At 45.3% G+C, this 24,983-nt stretch overlaps 1 protein-coding gene across 3 annotated transcripts in view; it reads left to right on the forward strand.

Moving 5' to 3' along the window:
- Positions 1–367: 367 nt before the first annotated feature.
- The window catches only part of LOC120375537 (putative bifunctional UDP-N-acetylglucosamine transferase and deubiquitinase ALG13), a 48,178-nt gene continuing 23,562 nt past the window's right edge, over positions 368–24,983 (forward strand). The window contains exons 1-16 of one of the 3 annotated variants that reach the window (XM_039496236.1): positions 368–750; positions 2,175–2,258; positions 4,878–4,928; positions 8,299–8,345; positions 8,542–8,562; positions 9,415–9,487; positions 11,442–11,523; positions 11,793–11,973; positions 13,022–13,097; positions 13,926–14,034; positions 16,523–16,587; positions 17,316–17,416; positions 18,561–18,688; positions 18,810–19,035; positions 19,214–19,327; positions 19,528–19,678. In XM_039496236.1, the coding sequence (XP_039352170.1) occupies positions 610–750; positions 2,175–2,258; positions 4,878–4,928; positions 8,299–8,345; positions 8,542–8,562; positions 9,415–9,487; positions 11,442–11,523; positions 11,793–11,973; positions 13,022–13,097; positions 13,926–14,034; positions 16,523–16,587; positions 17,316–17,416; positions 18,561–18,688; positions 18,810–19,035; positions 19,214–19,327; positions 19,528–19,678 (1,650 nt within the window). In that variant the 5' untranslated portion in view covers positions 368–609. The remainder of the gene's footprint in view (positions 751–2,174; positions 2,259–4,877; positions 4,929–8,298; positions 8,346–8,541; positions 8,563–9,414; positions 9,488–11,441; positions 11,524–11,792; positions 11,974–13,021; positions 13,098–13,925; positions 14,035–16,522; positions 16,588–17,315; positions 17,417–18,560; positions 18,689–18,809; positions 19,036–19,213; positions 19,328–19,527; positions 19,679–24,983) is intronic. The other 2 variants (XM_039496238.1, XM_039496237.1) reach the window with 2 other exon arrangements.

Below are 24,983 nucleotides of genomic sequence, written 5' to 3' on the forward strand. Positions count from 1 at the left end.
CTAGAGAGCATCTGTTTCCAGTATTTTATTGATCTTTTAGTCAAAGAACAATCCAGTTCAAGAAAAAAAGCCCAGATACACATATGGCCCCTGAACCTGCACATGGGAATGTGCCATGAGAACAGTGCCACTGAGTCCAATGATTTGCAGGATTGGGGCCTCCAAACATAAACAAGGAAGCCAAATGCTTTTTTCTATCTTGCACTACAGCTACAGGAGTCTAGTAAAGCAGCTACATGTGCGTGTTCTCCTCGCTGCTGCCTCCTTGGCTAAGTGGAACTGAATTGGCAGCAGCTCTGTGGATTAGGCAGAAAAGGAGCAGAAGCGCCTTTGCACCTGCTACGAAGCAGATGTGAAAGGGGACTATAACCACCCCCCAAGGCCAAAGCAGAGCGCCTCGCAGTGGCATTCCAAGGAACTGCAGCCTGGGACTCCCCCAAGCAGCGCCATGGCTGGGGCTTCGCGCACCGACTGACTCCGGGGAGCCACGTGCGCGCAGCGGCGCCTCCCCTCCACGCCAGTCCCCGGGGCCTGCGCAGCCGCCTCGCCCGAGGGCTCGCCGGGCCCCGCGCGCTTGCCAGGCACACGCAGGAGTTCCCCGCTGGGAAGATGCAGCCGCTCTGGAAGAAATACTTCGGCCACAAGTCCGTGCACGAGGTCGCCATGGACGCGTATCTGGCCAGCCTGGGGCTGTACCGCAAGCTCACGGCCAGAGACGCCTCCTGCCTCTTTCGGGCCGTTTCCGAGCAGGTAGCAGGAGTTTCACACCCCCCCCCCCCCACGGGCTGGGCTTGTGCCGCTCCCCTGGCCCCCCCACGCCCAGGCCCTAGCAGCCAGTTCATAACTTCACCTCGCCCTGCCCCCACGTTCCTGGGCCCCTCTCTCCTAAACAGGGCCCGCTCAGCTTGCAAGTCCAACCCCACTTGCTTTCTTGGCGGGGAGGGCTGGGGTTGGCTGAGGTAAGGCCGCGTTTGGATTTTGGAGCAGAGGGGGAGCTGGGTTAGGCTGCAGCTGTATAAAGGGACAAGGGCGCCCATGGCACCTTGTGGGCTAACAGAAGTCTTAGAGCATAAGCCTGCGTCTGACCAAGTGGGTGTTCACCCACGAAAGCTCCTGCTCCAGGACTTCTGGTAGTCCAGAAGATGCCACAGGACTCTGTGTCACCTGGTATTTTTGGCTTTGAAGTATCCACCTTGGAGACATCTTCATCTTTCTCTCCATTCCCGCAGCAGGAGTTACATCAAAGTTTCCAGTTCTGGTCTCCCTCTTACAAAATGGGGGTTGGTTCTAGTTTTGCAAAGTGAGCTGTAGCTAGGGGCTAGTTTACCTTTTCTCCCAGCTGCCAAAGGTTGGGTAAAGGGGCTCATTTGGGCTAATACACTACCAGTGGTTACCTAATTAACAAGCGTTGATTTTCCTTTAGCAGATTCAAATTCTTCCCCTTACAAATGCATGGACAAATAACAGAAGGCACAGATGTGTATCCAAAAAGGGGGAGGGATAGCTCAGTGGTTTGAGCATTGGCCTGCTAAACCCAGGGTTGTGAGTTCAATCCTTGAGGGGGCCACTTAGGGATCTGGGGCAAAAAAAAATTGGTCCTGCTAGTGAAGGCAGGGGGCTGGACTCCATGACCTTCCAGTCCTAGGAGATAGGTACATCTCCAATTATATATATAGGTTCTATTTATGAGTGGCTTATAAAGGGTTTTATTCAATGATTAATCACTTTCTATAGACTGTTAGTTGTAATCAACCTATAGACCTGTTGGACTGTCTATCACAGCCATTTGCAAACTTTTGTATTGGTGACCCCTATCACATAGCAAGGGCCCCCCTTACACATTAAAGACCACTTGTTTATATATTTAACACCATTATAAATTCTGGATGCAAGTTGCTCAGGCATTGGCTTCCACCTCAGGTGGCAGGACTCAGGCCTTCAGCCCCATCCAGTGGGGTTTCAGCTTCCTGCCCTGGGCCCCAGTGAATCTAACGCTGGCCCTGCTTGGCGGTCCCCCTGTAACCTGCTCACCGCCCCCCAGCAGGCCCTGGCCCCCCGAGTGAGAGCCACTGATGTGAACTATATGGAAAAGGAGCCTTAGTGTGAAAGTGCAGTTTAAAATGAGCTGCAACCCTTTCGTTTCAGTGCCTTTTAACACCTTCTCTATTTTCTAGGTCTTTTCTTGTCAGATTCATCACAGGGAAGTCAGGAAGGCTTGTGTTTCATTTATGAAGGAAAACCGGCAGAACTTTGAGGCTGTAAGTAGACTTGTGTTTATGAGATGCAACGTTTTGTGTGTAAACTTAGGAAATAATGGGGGTGTTTACACATCAACATTATTTACATAGATCTGTGCACTGAAACCCTACATGGCACTGTACTGTGTTTTCTTGTTAGCGTCTACGTTTTGACCTAGCACAGGTTTAAGCTAGAGAAGTTGAGGGGAAAATGCTTGCTCATTTGCCTTGCTCTGTATACTGGCCATTAGTTTCTGGTCAACTTACATTTGTTTTTAAACCTTGGAAATATATGGCACAACATTTTTATTCATAAAAGATAATATACATTTATTCTAAACATCTGATGTCTCGCTTTAAGGAACTGTGATTACAGTACCATATAGACATTAATAAGCTGTCTTGTGAAATTGAACCTTCGTGTGTGTGTGTGTGTGAGAGAGAGACACTCTGTTTTGAAGTAAAACATGCATCTCTAAGAACAGTGGAATACTGCCCGGCTCTTAAAGCACATAACACACCATGGTTAAATGTCACTGCACACTTTCAGTGGATGACCACTGTTTTCACCCAGCGAAGACTCTACTATAACGGAAATGGTAGAGGTCTGTGGTTTTCATTCAGAAGATCACAAATTCAACCCCTGCCAGCAACTGCGGTGCCTTTATATACCTAGCCTCAGTTTGTTACAATACTACTGAATATTCGGAAATGTACTTGTTGCTACTGATGGATCAGTGGTTGTCAGCAACAGGTAAACTTACCAGTATAGACAGGTCCTGTGAATCCTTTGAAACAACTAGGTTCTGGAAGAGCATTCTGAACACTCTACTGGCTATCAGAACTCTAATTCAGCCCTGCATCTTAAGGGAACAATTCTAAATGTTTTATCCACAGAACAGATGTTGAAAGCAATAAACTCACTTCTTTAGTATTATAATACTGTCCAGTCTTTCACATGAAGTGACTTTAAAGTGCTTTGTACACTGTGGACATGCCCCACTTAATGACAGGTTTCAGAGTAGCAGCCGTGTTGGTCTGTATCCACAAAAAGAACAGGAGAACTTGTGGCACCTTAGAAACTAACACATTTATTTGAGCGTAAGCTTTCGTGGGCTACAGCCCACTTCATCGGATGCATAGACTGGAACATACAGCAAGAAAATATTTATACATACAGAGAACATGAAAAGGTGGAAGTAGCCAGACCAACTGTAAGAGGCCAATCAATTGAGATGACCCCACTTAAATGCAGCTACCATTGGGGTGGAGGGAGACCGGCAGCTGGTCTCAGAACATGCTGCATAATAGTGAGAGAAGAGATTTTTTTGGTGACTGGCAATTGCACACGTTCCTAGTCACAATTACGGCTGTGCTATTTTAACTTCCATACAGAGCAGACAAGATCTTTGTCTTATCCAATAAAAGAAAAAGACAATAACACTATGTGGCATTTAACAGATTGGCCTCGGGAAGAAGGGCTGGGGTGAACAATGCTATGTATTTGCACTTGTGTATTTTAGGATATCTACCTTCCCAAACTTAAGCTATCCCTTTTCAACTAGAGGAGCAGATATAAAATTTGATAATAGCTAAAATTGTTACCCTGCAATTTAAAAACAAACATGCTTGAAAAGTCACTTCTGCAATGCACTGCATGGGAGCAGGTGGGGCAAATTGTTAAAATTAAACTATTTTCAGACCGAAGTATTAGTCCCAGATAACCAAATTGTACATTTAGTTGTGCATGTGCATGAGATATCTGGACCTTCCAGACCTCATGTTTGACACAAGACATTCCCATGTGCTTCCTTAATATGTTTGAGGAAACACTGCTAGAATTCTGACTTTCCCTTTTTTTTGTTTTCTGTTTGGCAGCCTTTCAGAAGTGCTGTGCCGAGTCTTCATTTAGTCACTCTCATTTAAGGTTTTGCGTGGCAGTCATACATTTTAATGTTTTTAGATGGTCTCTTTCTATAAGTCTATAATATATAATGAAACTCATGTATGTAAAGTTAACAAGGTTTTTAAAATGTTTTAGATGCTTCATTTAAAATGAAATTAAAATGCAGAGCCCCCCGGACTGGTGGCCAGGACCCGGGCAGTGTGAGTGCCACTGAAAATCAGCTCGCATGCCGCAGGCTGCCCACCCCAATCTAGTGCATATAGATAAAACAGCTTTTCAGCAAGAAGTTACCACCTTTACTAAGCACATACCTATGCAATTGTTCCTAAATGTGGGGGCAAGGGAGAAATCATTCATGATCAGGAAGGCTACTTACTTGCCTTATGAATCTGAAGGCTGTCGGGCTAAGACCACTGCCTATATGCTGACCAATATGGTCTCATTGTTTCTTTGTACTTCTTCCTCCCCCAATTGTCTAAGACAACAGATGGATATAGACTTGGATTGTAAGCTCCTTGGAGCAGGGCCCATCTGTTGTTTGTACGTTGCCAAGCACAATGGAGTCTTGAGCCATGACTTGCTTCCTAGGCACTATGTAATACAAATAAGAAAAATATTTTCAGTTTTCTTCTAAACTCTTTAAATACAAAGTGCAAATTCTGACTCTTAATGTTTCCAGCAGATTGAATAATGATATGCATCTAATTAAATCAGTTCTATCTTTTCTTTTTAAGTATGTGGAAGGCTCATTTGAAGAATATCTGGAATGGCTGGGAGATCCAGAGGTAAGGCCAGATTCGTATTCCTGAGGCTGAGCCCAAAAAGCTCAAGATGTTTGCTGGAATGTGGGTTTGAATGTTGTTTCTGTTGTACCTCAGTCCTGCTGTCAGATCCACATGCACCTGAACAGAGCTCTCTTGATTTCAGTAGGACGTTGCGTGGGTGCAGTAGGACTCTAGATCTGAGGGCAGAATCAGGGCCTTGGTTCTTGCTTGTGGGCAAAAGAGAGGCATTGTCAAACCACAACAATGTAATTTCAGCTGAGGGAACCAAACTTTGGTCCTGTCAGCCTGGACCTTTAAAAGGCTGTTCCAAAATTGGGTGCATAATTCATAGCAAATGTTTGACAAATTTTGCATTTTTCCCAGTTTTTGCGGGGGAACCTGCTTTCTTACTGTAGCAGGGTGGTCACCTGCTCCTGCCTTAAAAGGTTTGGAACAGCCCTGGGGGAGCCTCAGGCTGGGCTGATGGGGAAGCAGCCAGAGCTGGGCCATGCCCCAATCAGACCGTAGCTGGCCTTGTAAAAGGCTGTGAGCCAGGCGCTCAGGCAGGCTCCCTGCAGGCTGGGAGAGAGCAGGGCCCGGCTGATGGGATGGAGGGTGGAGCTGGGGAAGGAGCAGGTGGAGCTGGGGAGCTCAGGCCTGGTGACCTCCCAGGCTGCAGGCCTGATATCAAGGCCTAAAAAGGCACTGGGTGGCAGGGGAAGACAGCAGGCCCGAACCCCCTTGCCTAGGATGAGTGGCTTTTACACTGCAGTCTGCCCTGGGAGCGGGGGCTTGGTGGTGGCTGGCAGTAGCCCAGACTAAGGCAAGATGGGGATAGTGGGTTGGGGCTTCCCCAGGAAGGGGAGACCCAGAGGCAGAGTGTGGGGGGGTTACTGCCAGGGGGCAGCACCACAGGGTAAAGGGGCACCGGGGTCTGGGAGGGACATGGAGGCCAGCGGCAGCAGGACACCGGCCTGTAGCAGGTGCTCTGGTCTGGAAAAGAGCTAATTCCCAATGACCAGCAGGAGGCGCCGCAGGGGTGAGTCACCACACCCTTTATCCTTACTGTTTCGTTGAAGATTTTTAACTAGTGAACATGAGCAGGATACAACAGTATCTAAAGCAAATTTAGCATGTTTATCAAAGGAAATATTTAAAAATATATTTGAGACTGCCTCAGGTCTAGCTAGTAAAGTTTAGCTGCAACTTTGTGCAGGATTATGGGGCCAAAACTTGAATACTTACTTGTCCCATGTCCGTGATCTTCTCTTCAGGAATCCTCACATTTTACAAATTTCCAGATGCAGAAAGAATCAGAATTTTAAAAAAAGATGGAACTTAAGGATTTTAGGGGTACATCCTCACTTCACATTGATTCTCTCCTCCCACCCCTTGTTGGGTTTTCTTCAATGCCCACAAATATTTAAGGCAGCCTGTGAGAGGTTTTACACTTACCACTAACTTGTAAGGATTGAGGAGTAGACCCTTCTCCTTTTCACTATGAAACACTGTTATTGCAGAGGGAAGTATATTCAGATGTACTCCTTTGCGTAGGCGTGCGCAGCACATTTCATTAGGGTGCGCACCCAGGGAATTTTATTTTAAAGGCAAACATTTATTGAATACTCAGTCATAAGGATGTTGTTTTTATTCATCAAACAAACTAAAGAAACTAAAACTTAACTAAACTTAATTAAAAAAAAATTAACAACTAAACTTTACTTAAAATGAGACACAAAATACCACATTTTTGCTGTAGTGATAACCAGGCGTATACAAAGTCTGGTTTTCATGATCTTAACCAGATAATGAGCTAACCCAAAGTGACCAAAACAGATTAAGGTTTCTTCATCTTCCTGTCCTAGAGAATGAGCCGTCGCTCACCAGGTGTTATGGACTTAAATTCCTCAGTCACATCATTGTAATTAACTGACAGAGCCAATTCGTGTTCATTGTACAAAATCATGAGTCGCGGCGCTGTTGGGACAGTGTACGTCTTAGTTTGTTTTTTACATGTGCTAGTTTCGAAAAGGTGCTTTCACGTGAACAGCTTGTCTGCTCCTTTTCTTCTCTTAACAACAAACTGATCCGTATTTTAAAATTAAAAGGGGGTGTCATACGATTGAATTAAAACGTAAAGCCACGGGCTTGTTATGCTATTTCAGTAGAGTACACACGACAAAGATTACAAATACCGTAGACACTGTGCTAGGCACGCCTGACACGGCCGCTGATATAGGTCAAAGAATTTTCTAGAATCGTAGTCGGAGGGGAGGACCAATGGTAATGCGGTGCCACAGCAGTGGGGACGCATGCTGCGAGCGAACGTGAGCTTTCTATATAGAGTATCATGCGATTTAAATTAAAACGCAAAGCCATTTTTTTTGAGACATTAGGGCAGGCGTGGGCAAACTTTATGGCCCGAGGGTTCCAAAATTGTATGGAGGGCCAGGTGGGGAAAGCTGTGTCTCCCAAAACAGCCTGGCCCTGCCCCCTATCCAACTCCCACCCACTTCCTGCCCCCAACTGCCCCCCTCAGAATCCCCAACCTGTCCTGCTCCTTGTCTGCTGACCGCACCCCCAAGACGCCACCTCCCCCTGCTCCCTGTCCCCTAACTGCCCTGACCCCTATCCACCCCCCGGCTGAGTCCTGACAGACCCCCGGGACTCCCACGATCCAACCCCCTGTTCCCCATCCCCTGAATGCACCCCTCCCCCGGCCGGACCTCTGCCCCATCCAACCCCCCCACTCCCTGTCCCCTGACTGTCCCCAGGACTCCCAGCCCCGTATCCAACCCCCCAGCCCTGGCCCCTTACCATGCCACTTACCCCCGCCTCCCCCCTCTCCTGGAGCCTCAGTGAGCCGTGTCCAGGAGCTCCTGCCGCTCGGCCCATCAGGGCTCACAGCCCCACCCCCTGACCACATGGCTCCGTGCAGCAGGAGCTCTTGTCCCGCCGGAGCCACGCTGCTGCCGCGCTGTCCAGGGCTGCTCCTGGACACGGAGCGCTGAGGTGCCCGGGGATGGGGGGAGCCTCCCTGGCCAGGAGCTCAGGCGGGCCGGGCAGGACGAGCTTGCCCACCCCTGCATTAAGGTGTGCTTGGGCACACCCTGTACGCACGCCTATGCTCCTTTGTAGAGCTTGGTTTGTGACTTTTAGAGCTTTAAAGATAGGGGCTAAGAATGTTACACAGTAGTTAGAGCTGGTCAGAAAATGCTTTTAAAAAAATCCTGAAAAATGTTGACTAGCTGAATTCATGGTCTATAGAGAACCAGTGTAGCGTTCCAGGGACAGCAGGGCAGGCTCGGTGCTCAGCTCCACTCCATGTTTGATGAAGAACAGTTATTTTCGTACCTTCTAACGTGATCTCAAAATATTTGTATACACATAGGGAAGGGCTGGCCAACTGGAAATAAGCGCTCTATCACTGATGTATAAGTAAGTCTCCTCCTTTTTTATTTTAAATTAAAATTAATTTTGTAATGGGCTTTGGATGTTTAAGGGTACTAGCTGTGGGGCCCAGAATCTCTTGATTAATAGATTTTTAATGCTAGGAGGGACCATTATGGTCATCTAGCTTTGAGGCCAGCTTGGCTTAGGAGTGACTGCCGGTCAATATTTATTACATGAATAGGTGGCTGCAGACCAATGCCAGGTAAAGAGGATCCCATGCCCTGAAATGTATTGAATTGGCATCCTAGGTAAGTCTCCCAAGAGGACAAAACCTAGTGGCCATGGAGATTGAGCAACCCCCGACTACTGGAGGTTTCATTGCTGCTGCCCAGGCAATACTGGCTCTGTGAATTATCAGAGGGCTTTGGTCTCTAGTGATGTCTATTTGGCACTTTTCATAACTATTAAACTCTTTAAAAAAAGTCTATGGTGAGAGACCTACTGATGGGAAGTGTGTGAAATGATGTGGAGTTGTGTGCACTGGAAACATCTAATGCTGGCTGTAAAAGTTAACTGCCAACACAAAAGTAAAACTCTGTGCTCACTATATGAGGTGGCCTTGAAAATTCAGGAAGTGAGATGTGCTGCTCGGTGTACATGCCTAGAAATGCATTTAAAATAAATTATCATTTCGACTGACATGTGCGTCTGCCACAGGCACTGTCTTGTCTTGCTAAAAAAAAAAAATACTGCCACTTCTGAACAAACAGTTTAGGAGCCTACTGCCAGAGACGCTAAAACACTCTGCGTCCTGTTCCAGTCCAAAATGAACAATTAGATTTCTACAAGGTTCTAATGGCATTCTGTACTCGGGTTTTAACCCGTTCGGGAACTACTTTAAGGGTTAATTGCCTTACTATCAGAGCAATCAGTCTTTAGTTATTGCTTAAATTTAATGTCGGCATTCACTTGTTAGGAAGAATATTCTGCTCCCATTCTCTCTATTAACCAACAGTGGATTCTCCAAATTATTCCTTCCGATATCTTCATAACAATCACTTGCATTAAACGCCTGCTCTCTCTCAATTCTCTTGATTTTCCCCTTCTTGCCTAGCCGAGACTTTATTCTGTACCAGAACCCTGGACGGCCACCCACTTGTGCTACAAACAATGGCTTTGAAGACAAGGTAAGGAAATGGGAGCCAATTTTCTACCATCCCACTCCTAGATGGCTCTAATTTCACTCCGCTTGAATGACCTTGTCACTTCCATTTTGCTCTTGTAACTCCAGTGAAGTCTCTGCACTTTTTGCCCACTCAAAAAACAAAACCAAAGCTAACTTCAACAGGGCTGATGCTTTCACAGCTGAACACTCTCATTGAACAGTAGTTAACCTTTTGCTAGACTAAGTTCCCGTTGGCTGCAGGAGTTATGATATTACAGTCCAGGAATCTTCCCATTTGATCAACTGTGGCTTTTCTAGGGTGATGGTGCCTGAATAAGAACATAAGAACAGCTGTACCGGGTCAGACCAAAGGTACATCTAGCCCAGTATCTCACTACTGACAGTGGCCAATGCCAGGTGCCCAGAGGGAGTGAATCTAACCGGCAATGATCAAATGATCTCTCTCCTGCCATCCATCTCCATCCTCTGACAAACAGAGGCTAGGTACACCATTCCTTACCCATCCTGGCTAATGTCCATTTATGGACTTAACCTCCATGAATTTATCCAGTTCCCTTTTAAACCCTGTTATAGTCCTAGCCTTCACAACCTCCTCAGGTAAGGAGTTCCACAAGTTGACTGTGCTGCGTGAAGAAGAACTTCCTTTTATTTGTTTTAAACCTGCTGCCTATTAATTTCATTTGGTGGCCCCTAGTTCTTGTATTATGGGAACAAGTAAATAACTTTTCCTTATCCACTTTCTCCACATCACTCATGATTTTATAGACCTCTATCATGTCCCCCCTTAATCTCCTCTTTTCCAATGCAGTTCCCTGTGGCTATTTTTTATAATCTAGCTAGAATGAGACACTTGGATTGAGTTGCTAATGAACAAAGTGAAGGTGTCAAGATTAAACAAATATATGGATGAAGAAAGGGCACTCTTCTCCCTCCCCCAAAAGTGAGCAGAGGAGATTTTTGGGGTGTATTTTTTTTCCTTCCTGGATAGAAGTTAATTAGCTTGATTTTTTTTTGTGGGGTTTGCATTATGTAAAGAGGTAAATAGTCTAAACCCACTTGAGGTTTTGCTACAATTACAGGGTGTAGGGAAAGTTCTGTATTTAGCTTTTCTTCTAGTTTGATACTAGTGGGCCGATAAGTTTTTGCAGTTTGGGGATTTGAAATGTAAGTGTGATTGGCATTTAGCGTCTAGACCATTAGTTGGTCATAAGGTAGCTGACTACCTTAGGGAGGGATAGCTCAGTGGTTTGAGCATTGGCCTGCTAAACTTAGGGTTGTGAGTTCAATCCTTGAAGAGGCCACTTAGGGATCTGGGGCAAAAATTGGTCCTGCTAGTGAAGGCAGAGGGCTGCACTCAATGACCTTTCAAGGTCCCTTCCAGTTCTAGGAGATTGGTATATCTCCAATTATTACCTTTATTACCTATTACTCTCAGAAAAGTCTCTCATATTTGACCTTTAACAGTTCATGAGATGACTAAAGAGTATCCATGGGGGTAATAGACAAACTTATTTGTACACCTGCTACAATCTCTTCTATAGGGATCAACTCTGTTTCTTATATCAGAGGGGTAGCCGTGTTAGTCTGGTTCTGTAGAAGCAGCAAAGAATCCTGTGGCACCTTATAGACTAACAGATGTTTTGCAGCATGAGCTTTCGTGGGTGAATACCCACTTCTTCGGATGCAAGCAGTGGCCACTGCTTGCATCCGAAGAAGTGGGTATTCACCCACGAAAGCTCATGCTGCAAAACATCTGTTAGTCTATAAGGTGCCACAGGATTCTTTGCTGCTAACTCTGTTTCTAACACTCTGTGTTTATACTAAGCACCGCCATTGTTTGGACAGTGAGTTAAAGCACTGGCCTGAGAATGAGTAAAGGAGTTGTAGTCTTGAGCTAGAACATGTTTAGTTTTCCTTGATTTCTTCCTCAAAGCTTTTTGTTTTTTTCCCTCAAGATCTTGCTGTGTTGTTCCAGTCACTCCCATTACGACTCTGTGTATACAAAACAATTTCAGGCAGATGCTGCTGTTTGTCAGGGTAAATTAACTCTCTTACTCTTTCCATTACAAATAGTGTATTTGAAGTACTTCTCAACATTGTTCTCTTTCTTGGGAGGAGAGGGGAACTGAAGGGAGAAGAAAGTGGAAAGCTCGTTAACCATTTTGAATGGCGTTTAGTGTAATTGGTATGTGGTGGAAGTCCACAATGAGCACATCCGCTACTCTAAGGTCACCTATCAGACTCCAGGTGTTCTTTGTCTGGCACCGAGTCAAAACCATTGGGTTCTGTGTGCTTTGTTTTCCCAGCTGTCTTGTACGAGATCCTATACAAAGATGTGTTTGGCGTGGGGAAGGAGGAATTGAGAACTGCAGTTGACATGTATCGAAGTGGGGACAAAAAGAACAGAAACAGTGCCTCTGTTGGAAGTGAGGATGCAAACTTTGATTGCCTTCCCATGGAAGGGTCCAACACTTCATCAGAAAAGAGGTACTAGTTTAAAAACAAAATATCCTGTGAATGGTAACTGATCACTTAAAGGTGGGTTTTTTTTTTTGCGGGGGGCGGGGAGACTAGCCTACCAGTTGTGTTCTGAGCTGCCACGTGGAACATCTGCCTTCATTCTCCAATGTCCTGGTACCGAGCCAGAGTCTGAGCATATTGTGGAAAAAGCAGCATGCTTTCCCTGGGACTTGGAAGTGACGTGTGGTTGAGCAGCAACCTCTCCCACTGGCTATAGTCAACTGGCACTTTCTTACTGAACAAATCATGAGTAAGCAGAAACATTGGCTTCCTTTAGCGAGAAACAATTATGCTACTTTAATTCCTATTAGTATGGCAGAAGCAAGACTGCTAATACTATGAGAAAGTGAGCTGGATTCTATTCTGGCTTGTACGTTGTTAACAAAACTATGTCCTAAGTTTAGGACCAAACCCTGCCCTCATTTGCAGTGCCACTGTGGAGCCCGTTTATTTCTGATGGGGTAGGAACCAATGGGATTGTACAGATGAGAGGACAACATTTGACCTTATTAATGGTGATGAAGTGCAAGCCAGAAAGAACTCAACTTAAGTTGCTGGCTCTGGCAGTTCTTAAACATTTTGTCACTTAAGGATTCCTTAATAAGTGTGTCTAAGATTTAAAAAAAAAAAGAATAAGGGGTGGGGACTTCATAATGCCCATGAGTGGAACAACTGAAGGAGTGTTCAAGTTTGCAGAATGGAACTGGGCTGACCTTTCCTTAAACATAAAACAGTGGTAGCTGCTATTGCATGAAAGACCTGAATGGAAGGGGTTGGAGTGTGGGGGAGAGCATTTTATTTACAATCAGAAAAAGGTTTAGTGTGTTTGAGTGTTGCAGGTGCACAACTTCATATTTGTACTACATTAAATAGTGTTCAGTTCTGGCTTGCATCTTATCACTTGATGGCACCATAATTCTTCTGTAAGGTCATTCAGCCACTTTGATCTTGTTGATTTCAGTGCTGGCCAGAAATCTTACATTGTATTTTGTAATCCTATTTTTAAATTGCTTAGAGAGGAAGACTGGGAAGGCAACAATACTGACAATCCACCTGAAGATAAACTCGGACAAAGCACTGAAGAGGCAAAGGTTTGGCAATTAAGGGAGAAGCCTTCAATTCTTTCTCATTAGTGTTTATGATACTGTGATTAAGGTTGAATCAGCCCTTCCTATTCTAAATGCTGCTGTTGAGGAAATAAAACAGGTGTAAATCCCCAGGCTTACATGTGCATGTTTCGTTTTTAGCCCTGGTATTCTTTATCTCGTCCTCGAAATTAATTGTTGAGCCTCTCAGAAATAAGCTTTTTATGAGATAAGACTCTCTTGTTCTCTAGCTAGCTTAAAAACAAAATTTGGCAAACAATCCCCCATCTGGACTCTTACTTAGAAACCATCTAATTGATCTTATTTAATCTAATTTTATTTTAGGCACATGAACAGTGCTGCTGTTCCATTTTACCAGGCCTGGCTCAAAACACTGCTCTAGCTAACATTCAGGGTGTGTGTGTGTGATATATATTACACACACTCATTGACTTTGATTTGAAGTTGTGTGGTCAGCCGCTTCTGAACGTCAGCCCCTACTTAGTTTCCTTACCTATTTTTACCTTGTCACTAAAAACTTTCTATCCTGAAATCAAAGAGCGCAGTATAGAGTCCGTGATTAAATAGAGATCATGTTGAAGTTATTTGCTTTGTCCACGAGCCTCAGAAGCCATAATACCTAAAGACTTGTTCATATTCTTCTTTGCTTCTCTACTTGAAGCAAACTAATTGCCTGTCCTAGTGGAACTGAAAGTGGCAGGGAAGACAAAGTGTATATGCTTGTTTAAAATAATTAGACCCTCTGCAAGGAAAGGGAAGGGTTGTGAATATATGGCACGCTTTTAATTGTAGTCCATTTTAACTCTGTTTTAGTGTCCAGAAAATCCACCAAAGATGCCTTTTGCCTATAGAGTGCTAAAAGCCCTGGACCCTGGGCTCTATCGAAATGTAGAGTTTGAAGTTTGGTTGGACAGCAGAAAAGGTACCCAAAAAACCACGTTGTATATATGCTATAAATTCCTGGCTAACAGTGAAAGTTATTGAGGCTCAATGAGGTTGTTTTATTGACTGATTTACAAGTATTTTGGACCTGCACAGAGGCTTGAGCAGATAGCCACGTACCTGAAATATAATAGGCGTTGTCTAACCCAGCAAACATATCTGTGGAGCATACATCCTGTTACCAGCCAGAGCCTTCTTATTTTCATCGCTAAGCAACCATTAGAGTACTTCCAGTCTTCTATGATGTCCATCATGCTCCTGAAATCTGATCTGTTGAGAAAAACATACTGGTTCTGGACTAGAATATAGGGGGATTCAGGAAAGCCAAGTGCAATAGCAGAGTATCGTCTTGTAACACTGTTTTCGGATAGTGTTCAGATGTAAAATGGGGGGGTTATTTTTTTACTTTATGGTAGCAGTGTCTGCACAAAGGCTCGTGTTCCATAAACGTGTTTGGGTTCAGAGTAACAGTAAAGGAGCGGGGTCGGTTAGTGTGCACTCTGAACTGTCAAATGAGACAAGTGGTCCCTTCCTCTCAAGCTCTCCAGGGGCTTGAGCACCAGGGAAATGTTACCCTCTCTCCCCACATCTCATCTTACACACCAGAGAATCCCAAATCGTGAATGCAACACTAGGTTCACTTCGCTCATCACAGAAATTCAGTCCATTCCTTTCTGGGACTAAGCAGAGCAGCCAGTTCCCAGTGTGCAACAGCGCGATACAGACACTTTGGGAGTGATAAAGGAAGGATAACTTTCAGAATTTCCCTGTCAGGGAGATTTAAGTAGATTACAATTATCCAGCTACATCCCATCCCGCCTTACAAAATGATCCCAACTGGTCAGCATTTGGTGTTTTTCATCTCTTCCATCAGCCAGGCTCGGCTTTCGACTCCCAGTGCAGCTACACTGCCTGCTCCTTTTGGTGAGGTGCGGAGTAGATACACTGCACACACCTCTAGCATGGGTATTCATAGCAGTGTAGACAGTGAGGCACTGCTTAGGCAAGTAGAGTGAAGACCTGCCTGAACCTGGTGTGTGTGTACTTGCACAAGCAGTGCTTCTCCTGTCTCTCTGCTCGCTGCAGGGAAAGGCTCCAGGAGCCTTTCTCTGCTGCAACGGCCTGCCAGAGCCTTTTCTCACAGCAGGGAAAAGCTCTGGCAGGAGGGCAGTAGTGGAGACAGACCCTGGCAGTTCCCTCCTGCCAGAGCTTTTCACTGACACATGTAGCTACGTGCCACTGTGTGGATGCAGCCTGCTTTTCACTGATGTGTAGCTACACATACCCTACGTACCACTGCAGGTGGTATGCAGTGAAGCCATAGCCTCACTGCTGACTCAGACCTTGGCTACACTGGAGAGTTGCAGCGCTGGTGGTGGCTTTACAGCACTGTAACTCACTCCCCGTCCACACTGGCAAGGCACATACAGCGCTGTATCTCCCTGGCTACAGCGCTGCATGTACTCCACCTCGACGAGAGGAATAAAGAGAACAGGGCTGGTGCTGCAGCTCTGGGGTGCCAGTGTAAACAGGGAATAATCTTACTACGCTGTAACTGACCTCTGGAAGCTTCCCATAGTGCTTTTAAGTTAAGATTACACTCTTTGTTTTGTTGTGATGCCTCTGTTTTGTTGTGAACTCTGGGCTCCCGGAGCTGCTTATCAAAAAAACAAACACAGCTCCTGTTTGCTGTGAATGAGCTCCCTTTGGAACACCCACAGCTAGTGTTTGCTTGAAGAGAGGGGGCTTGAGGAGAGAAGCAGCACGGCGGGAGGGAGGGAGGGAGGGGAGTGGGGGTCCGTTTCAGGGAGGCTGCTTATCTGGTGCTTTCAGTGAGCGAGAGAGGGGTGGGGGAAGAGGTTGTTACTTGCAAGGCAGCTGCTCCCAATGCCGCTGCAAATGCTGCATATGTGGCCACGACAGTGCGCTGGCAGCTGTCAGTGTGGCCAGACTGCAGCGCTTTCCCTACACAGCTGTACGAAGACAGGTTTAACTCCCAGCGCTGTACAGCTGCAAGTGTAACCATACCCTCAGAAGAAAGGGACATCCTTTGTTTCTGGCCCAACATTTCTATATAGCATTGCTGCACACTGGTCCCAGAAAAGACTGAATTTCAGTGATGAGCAAAGTGATCCTGTTGTTGCATATGTATTTTGTAAAGTGCTTTTGGATCCTTTGTGCCTCCCAGATTGTCTTGCTTGCCAATCTTCCTCCAGAGCCCGACTGCCGGCAGTCGCATGGGAGTTGTCACTATGCTTTGTGGCATCCCAAGTTGTGGGGAGAGTGCAACGTTTCCCTAGTGCTCAAGCCTTGAAAGGGACTACATGGTAGTTCAGAGTGCTCACACAACGATGTCCAGGAAAATACAGGAGATAATTCACTCGTTTCAGCCTATAATACTTGAGTGCAATTCTGGGTAATGGGTAAAAAATGAACCGAGCTTAAATTTTCTTTTTGATCTCTTGTAGAACACTTAAAAATTGATTACTTCATGTTTGCTGGGAGACGGTACTATGTAGGAGACAAGTGTCAGGTTAGTACTTGAAGCAGATTCAGTAATGATGAATGATTAAAGTTGCTTTAAATAAAGTATATTAAGTCATAAAACTATCTGAACTCATAGGGTCTTCAGAGATTTCTTCTCTCATTATAGCTATTAAATATGATGGGGTCATCGGAATGATTTTTTTTTAAATTAACTTCCTGTAAATTCAAAACTAGCACAAGATAGTGCATGGGAAAGGCTGCTTGGAAGCTGACCAGGAACCAGTGCTATGAATCCTGAAAGTAGAGGAGTTTAAGACTGAACTCTTGAAATGCACAGACACCACAGTGACTGGCACTGTATACGAACCTCAGCAGAATGGAGATGAAAGAGGGACAATAAGGGTTTTTTGTTGTGCATGCGTGCGTGCAGTGGGTCCTGTTTAGTAGTTGAATCGTACAAGGCAGTTTTGGTTCTGACCTGTCCCCCTCCCTGCCTTTGTTCCATCCATGAGGTCATTTCTTCTTCTTTTTCTTGTTGTTGTTTGTATCTGCTCCTGCAGTCTCTCTCCCTCTGCTGTCCACTCTTGTACTGTCTCTGTCGGGTAGGGTGGGGAGTGCTGGACTGAGGTATTCCAGGACTCTGAAGCTAAGTCCGTGGTATGTGAGCAGCATGAAAACAGCTCCTATGTTACCAACCATTGGGGGAAACCAGAGCACCATTAATGTGTCACTGTTTGGGTTTACCTACGCCCCCCCCCTTTATTTCCTCCTCAGGTATGTCTGGAGCCTGGGGGTAAGTACTACAATGCTTATATCCAGGAGGTTGGACCTGATGACAACATGGTGGCCGTGTTCATTGAAGAGCTGGCAGAAAAGTGAGTGAGTCTGCACATACACACCTCTCTCCCAACAAGCGTTTAAATTGTGGCTGTCGGAATGTTTTGAAACTCTGGGTTCAGTTTCTGTTCAAAATATAAGATAAAAACCAGACCCTGTTCCTTACCAGTTTAACAGCATGGCAGTAGCTACCATTCCACTGGTAGCAGATGGCAGGGGTAATAACTCTTGGATTTTCACTGAAAACATTCCAAGTATAATCTAACTACCATGCAGAAGAGTCTCCTGCTTCTTGGGCTGACTTCATGGTGAACAATGAGTCTATACAACTGGGTTCTAGAACTTCTTAGGAGTGGGACTTACATCGCAGCTAAATAGCGGGTTGCCTTTAGTCCTTGAAGTTCATTCTGACAACTCTCATTCAAGTTCTCTCCTTGCCCCTCCCCCTTAATTTGGGGAGTTTTGTAAATGCCATACAATCAATGTCATACCTCTAGCAAAAATGCCACTTGTTGGGACATCCCAACATTACCTCTGATGATCTTTCTGGATTGTTATCTGTAAGATTAAAAAGCCCAACTCTGGTGCTATGTGCACGTTATAAGTGACGGGTATTGCAGCGTCCCCTTGAGTGAAAGAATGTGCAGGAGTTAAAGACTGGATTAAAGATAAATTAAAAACAATCCTGAGAGTAGCTAGCTAGTCTCTGAAAGCCAAGACAATGCTGGGATCCAAATTTAAAAAAGTAGGGGACGGGACATTGACTAGTGTACACATCTTACATTACTATGCATGTTACTAGTGCTGTTCTGGGGATGATTCTGCCTCTGACACTGGGTCTGTCTCTAAAGGATGGCGTTGCCATCGATGCAAGTTACATGTCTATAGCACGGAAGTCTTTTGTTTTCCCTCATCTAGCTCTGACAAATCTCAAGTAGGGTTATTATACACATGGATTGGAAGGCTAAAAAAGCTATATTTAAACTGTCCCCTGGCTTTGGCTAACACAGATGTACATAGTTTAGAAATGTATGTCTTTGTTTTTATGAGCTTCTTAAATAAAGAAAAGTCTGTTTAGTAAGAGCTGCTCACACTTGATGGCAGTGTTTTTTGTCTAACGTGACACTGCCTGCATTAGCACGCATTCCTTGGGCACTACTTACACTAGTATTTGTCATGTAGGTATATTGTTCCATTGGCAAACTTTAAACCAGTGACACAAGTGACTCCTGACCCTGCCTGCGAAGGGGTTCCCAGTCAGAGAGGAGGAAACGGTGAGGAAACGACTCGTTCCCCATGGGAATCACAAAGTAAGGTCTTAAGGGAGGGGTTTGAATGATGAAAGTACTGGCTTGGCCTAGCCAATATTGGGAGGCCACTCTGTGCTTGCACCCCCATTATTTTTTTTCCTGTGCTTCTTTGAAATTGCAGGAATGGATATGAAATCATGGAAGAGACCATTTAAGAGAGTCCGTGGGAAAGAAGCTTTCATGACAATGGCTTATAATCGGAGTCAGATAGTTCTTCCACCCCAGCTACAGCACAATGTTCCTTCAGGTCACCCTTCTCCATTTAATTACTCTCAAACTTCTGGGAATACAGCATCCTGTGGTCACTACCGTCCTCCGAGGCATGGCAGGGGATACAGAATGCCCAGGTATGAATCTTAAAAAAGACCAGTATTCATTCCCTGTTCGGGCTCCCACAGCTTTAGCCCTAGCTAATCTTCAGATATTTACTAGATGATTCTACAGGTGAGTTTCATCTGAGAGAATCTGTAGGCGCTTCTTGGTAGCTGGATATATATATATATATATTTTACCCTTTAAACTTAGGGTTTCTGCCCGATTTACAAGCAGGAACGACATGGTTGGCCCTCAGATACCATTGTACCCTGATCCAGGGAAGAGATGTTATCAGAGCTATGGCAATTTCTCCTGTGTGTCTCGGTAAGTGAGTATACATTTTTTTTACAAAACATTGTACTACAAATAAGGGGAAAATAAGCTTTTAAAATGGCATGATACTAAACAATGGGTAAATAGCACTTCTGCAAACATATGTAAGGACATTTCCAAAAGAAGTATAATTTAAGAAAATTTCCATTAAGTTTTAACTCCCGTGTGTGTGTCTTGATTTTTCTTTACAGTTCATGTAGCCGTAGTCACCAGCACTTGCAGTATCTCCATCAGGCATGGCCACACGTACCACAGACTGGGGAGGAGCCTCAGGCTTTGGAAGAAACCGTAACTTCCAATGAAACTGAAGGAGGAGACGAGGCCGCTTTTCCTGCTGTCCCAGTAAGTCATGAGCCAGAAGTTCATGTAAAAATGTTTGCGAAAAGGAAAAGCCGGTACAAGTGTGCAATGTTGGGGTGGGTTGTTAACACACTGCTCATATTTCCTGCAATAGGCATTTCAGACTTGCACGTGCAGCTTTGAAAGATGCGGAAGGGAGCTCTCTTGTTTGCCATGCTCTAGTTAGAGTCTCTTAGTTAAATAACTATGAAAGCTTTGTAGAGATTCAACTCTTAGGAATTCACTCCAACTTTCTACAGAAAGTCTTGCCAGTCCCCTGTTGCATTTATGTGTAGTATGAAGTGACACGTTGTTGTGATGTTAGAGAACAGCACGCTAATACTTAGAAGCTACTTTCTTCTGCACAAGGAAATAGCAACAACCTCCAAATGGACTTTTTCCTGAAATCGCCTTTGCACAGCAAGTTTCTATAAAAGGAAACGTACTACAGAACTGCTCCCCACCAAGCCAGTCAGGCCTTTGGGGAGCCTTCTCTCCCTTGGAGCAGACTTGTTCAGGGCAAGAAGCTCACACGGCTTCACCATCCTCTGCCCCTCTGTGCGCTTCCCACAGCGAGCCCGCCCCAGCGGGGTCCTGGGGAAGCCACCGGGTCCTGCACCCCCACTTTGCGGTCAGACGTGACTCTCAGCCAGCCAGTAAAACAGAGATTTATTCGATGACAGGAACACGGTCTAAAACAGAGCTTGGTACAGCGAACCGGACCCCTCGGCTGGGTCCATTCTGGGGGGCAGTGAGCCAGACCCCCACGTCTGCACTTCACTCCTCATCCCCAGCCAGCTCCAGACTGAAAACCCCTCCAGCCCCAGCTTCTTTCCTGGGCCAGGAGGTCACCTGACCTCTTTGTTCTCCCACACCTTTAGCATCCCCTTGCAGTGGGGAAGGGCCTGGCCATTAGTTGCTAGGTGACAGAGTGCCAGGCATTTAGGTGCACTGGCCCCTTGCTCTGTAGCAATCACACACCCTTATTCCACCACCTAGATATTAAGAACTGCATAGGGGACACTGAGGCACCAACACAGTATTCAGAGCAAACATTAAGAACATTCCCAGTTCGTCACACCTCCAAACCGACATTTTCCTGAAATCGCCTTTGCACAGCAAGTTTCTGTAAAAGGAAACGTACTACAGTATGTGAATCCCTTCGTAAGCACAGTTATTCCCCAAACTAAGACCAATCCAAAATGAAAAGTTTTCAATTCCGCAAGTAAAATGACAGACTTGAGCCTCCAGTCTAAGTTGTGAAGCCCCTTTGGTGTCTGCTCTTGAAGAATCATCCTTTTATCAGTCTACTTGCTTTTCCAATTCCTCTTGTAGATTTAGACTAAACCAAACAGAGTGTGCTAAAAACAGTCAGTCAGTATTTAGCTGTCTGGACTGGAGTTCAGGCATAAACCTGCTTCAGTGCTGACAGTTGTGAATTCAACCGTCCTGTCTTCCAGAATTTTTTCACCACCGCCATTTGATATAATGAATTTCGCAAACATAGATTTGGGGTATAAATTGGTATTTTCAGTGTTTAAATGCCAGAAGAGAAGGAAAAAACTCAGGATTATGTTGCAGCAGCCATATGTTAGTCCCTTCTTCTGTTCTGGGCTCAACCTATGGCCTTTGCTCAGTGTTCTTGGAAGAAGACATTCGTTAGCAACTTAGATACACTATTCTACTTCCTTTTCAGACTCAGAATCATGAGCATTTAGCAGGAATGTGTGCATCCCATTTTCCCTTTCCCCCTCTTCCCCCTCCCCCCCCATGTTTGCCTGTAGTTATTATTGGGTTATTTCTCATGTTCAGCCAACTATTTTGTATTACCTTTTCTTTCATATTTCTTCTTTCTTCACTTGCAGTACTTAACGGCAGTGCTGCAGCACTCTAGTGTAGACACTACCTACACCAACTGTCCATCTCCCCGAGAGGTGGTAGCTAAGTCGATGGAGGAATTCTTCCATTGACCTAGTGCTGTTTACGGTGGGGGAGGTAATCTTAACTATCCCTCTCAGAGGGTGTGGATTTTTCACACCCCAGCGTGAAGCAGTTAAGCCGACTTAATTTTCTGGTGTAGACCAGGCCTCATTCTCCAGCCCAAAGTTACACAGCTGTGTGCTAAGGCAGGGAGCTTAGAGATCAGAGGGGCATGCAGACACTCCCACCAGATCTGTTCCTGTGTCTCTCACCGGAAACACCACACTCGCAATCCCCCCATGCTCCCCACAGAGTCCTTTTTAGTCACGTAATGTCCCTTGGATCTCTAGGCTCCAAGCCTTGGCGAAATAGGGGTGTAACTTGGGCTGGAACCTGACGTATGCCATTGTCTTGGAATTGCCCCCCATGTGTGGGTTTGGAAGGTTGTTTTATCTAGAGCCATGGTGCTGCTTTTCTGAAAGTCTAATGACCCCGTATGTGGTAACTTTACCTCACTAAGCATGTCACATACAGTAATCTGTAAAATGATTACATTGCAGCTCCATGTCTGCCACAGGAAGCTAAAGCCCAGCTGCCATCGGAAAGCTTCTGACTCTACTGCTTACTATGCAGTAGTAGTGTTTGCAGATTCGGTGTAATGAAGAACTGCTTCTGCCCAACCCAGGGTTAATATAGTTGGTCAATCTGGAATTCAGCAAAACCTTTTCTGTGAGCAGAGTGGCCCAGTTCCAGGCCTCTTGTTCTGAGTCCCCGTCAGGGGCCCTAACCACTGACCATCATTCCTCTCCTCAGTAACCAGGCAGTATTGAACAGGACGTGTCATGACATTTGTGAGCTCCGCGTCACGAAGCGAATGGCTCGCCACGAAGGCAGCACAGGCTTTGGGTCCTGCTACAGTTGAGTTGGGAGAAAGGGGAGCAGTTCCGTATCCACCAGGAGGATTTTAGGGCGGGATATCTTGGATCTTGTCACTGGCGAAAGCAGTTCCCTTTAACTCTGCTGCTGAGCCTCGTTGCCTTACAGTGATGTTCACTGGGTACACAGAGAGGTCTTCCATTTTTCTCTTGGGATGCCCAGCTTTAGGGCAGACGTCTGTTTCAAGGTGTTGCACATGTGCATGCTTCTGATTGTATGGCATGGCAAAAGTGTTAATCCGTTTCATTTCGTAGTTTGCCAGACTAGTGCTGATGTGGCTCTGCAGGTTTGGAGCATGACAACTCATTGCTTGAAACATGCAGCCAAATTCCATTTGATGACCGTTACTATGGCCTCTGGTGGCATGGAATAAACTAGTGTTTTTATTTTCTTCTGACATTCCTCACAAAGTAATAAACGTAGTTACTAATGAGATACAAACTAAAGCAAAGTGTATGCTTTTAGCAGTAGCCTTGGGTATTAGCATTTGCCTTATTGACAAAAAGGAGCATTGTCCAAGACACCGTAGTAATCTTTCTAAAAGTGCCAATGGCTCCTTTTTTCATGTATCATGGAAGCCAGGAAGGGCACTCAGTTTAATATCTCTTGATTTAAAAATGAGCGGTATCGGAGAGTGTAGCAGTATAGTTCGTTTCTCATTTCCCTATCCCTTAATCCTCTCCCAAATGCATTGCCTATTAATTACAGGGTAGAAGGAGTAAAAGATGCATTTTTCAGATACTTCACTGTAGATCTCCTATTTATACATAAAACACTTCATACATAGTGACTAGAGGATGGTAGGAATATAGTGCTATAGATCACTATTGTTTCAATGATTTTGCATTTGAAATTATTATGGGAATGTAACTCCTTTCGGCGGGGGGGGGAACAGTCCTGTACAGACTTGAAACACTCGTGGCTTTTTTCTCCATGTGTTCTTTACTTAACTATCTTAATCAGTAACTCCTATTAGACAGAGGTGGATTAAGTCAAACTATAAACTTAGCACTACTATTCAAATTAATGTAAACTAGGGTTTCCCGTCTTGGATATCTCTTGCTACGCTTTGTTCTGCACATCTAGACTCAAATTTTGGTTTTCAGGGACTATAGATGATGTGTTTGACTTTGGGCTATTTCGTTAATGTCACTTGAGCTGTGAAAGAGCTGACCTTGTGTCATGGAGTCCCCGGGCGATGCTCTGGAACTGCTCCCCACAAAGCCAGGCAGGACTCTGGGGAGCCTCCTCTCCCATGGAGCAGACTGTCTGCAGGGCAAGAAGCTCACACGGCTTCACCTCCTGTGTCTCTCCTTGGAGCATTCAGCATCCTCTGCCCCTCCGTGTGCTTCCCATAGCGAGTCCACCCAGGCAGGGTCCTGGGGAAGCCAGAGGGTCCTGCCCCCCCCCACTTCGCAGTCAGACGTGACTCTCAGACAGCCCATAAAACAGAGGTTTATTAGATGACAGGAACATGGTACATGGAACATGGTACAGCAGACGGGACCCCTCAGCCGGGTCCATTCTGGGGCCCAGTGAGCCAGACAACCCCATCTGCACTCACTTCCCATCCACAGCCAGCTCCAAACTGAAACCCCCTCCAGCCCCTCCTTTCTGGCCTTTGTCTCTTTCCTGGGCCAGGAGGTCACCTGATCTTTGTTCACCTTCAGCCATCCCTTTGCAAGGGGGGAAGGGCCCTGGTCATTTATTGCTAAGAGACAGACTGTTGGTGATTTATGCACACTGGAGACTTAAGAAATGCATAGGGGAAACTGAGGCACCCACACAGTATTCAGAGGAAACGTTAAGAACAGTCCCACTTTGTCACACCATGCAATGGTAGATGTTTGTAGGAAAAGCAGAAATGATGCAAGATTGGTGTATCCCATTCTAGTAATCCTTTTTCTTATGACAGCTCAATTCACCTTTTGCTGGTGACCAAAATGTAATTATGATCTTTTCAGTGTTTAACTTCTTTCTGAAATGAAGCTATCCATTTCCTCTTTCCTAAGGGAATTTCACAAAGAATATATGTACACCCCTTCCGGTTGGTAAGAGTTGGACTCTCCCATATTACACACAGTGAATGTAAAACAATCGTTTATGATCGCTCAAGTTTTTTGAAGGATTAGATTTAATGCTCTTGTTTCAATTAATTTTGCCCATGCCCTCCAGATCCAAACTGTGAAACTCCAACAGTATTTGGTTCAGCAGAGACTACAGCAAACTTGGTAAACTTTAGTCACTGTTTGGATTAGGCTTCCTAGAGACACATAACATCCTTCAAAGTACTTGGCCCTGGAAGCAAGCTTAGGCCTGGTTTACACTACTCTGTTATTCCGAAAAAATGATTCCGTCCACATGACCAAATGACTTTTTCAATGTAAAGGGCTCTTTAATTCGATTTCTGTACTCCACCTCAGCAAGTGGAGCAGCACTTAAATTGAGATCA

Source organism: Mauremys reevesii, linkage group 12 (genome assembly GCF_016161935.1).
Source record: "Mauremys reevesii isolate NIE-2019 linkage group 12, ASM1616193v1, whole genome shotgun sequence".
NCBI classification, from domain to species: Eukaryota; Metazoa; Chordata; order Testudines; family Geoemydidae; genus Mauremys; species Mauremys reevesii.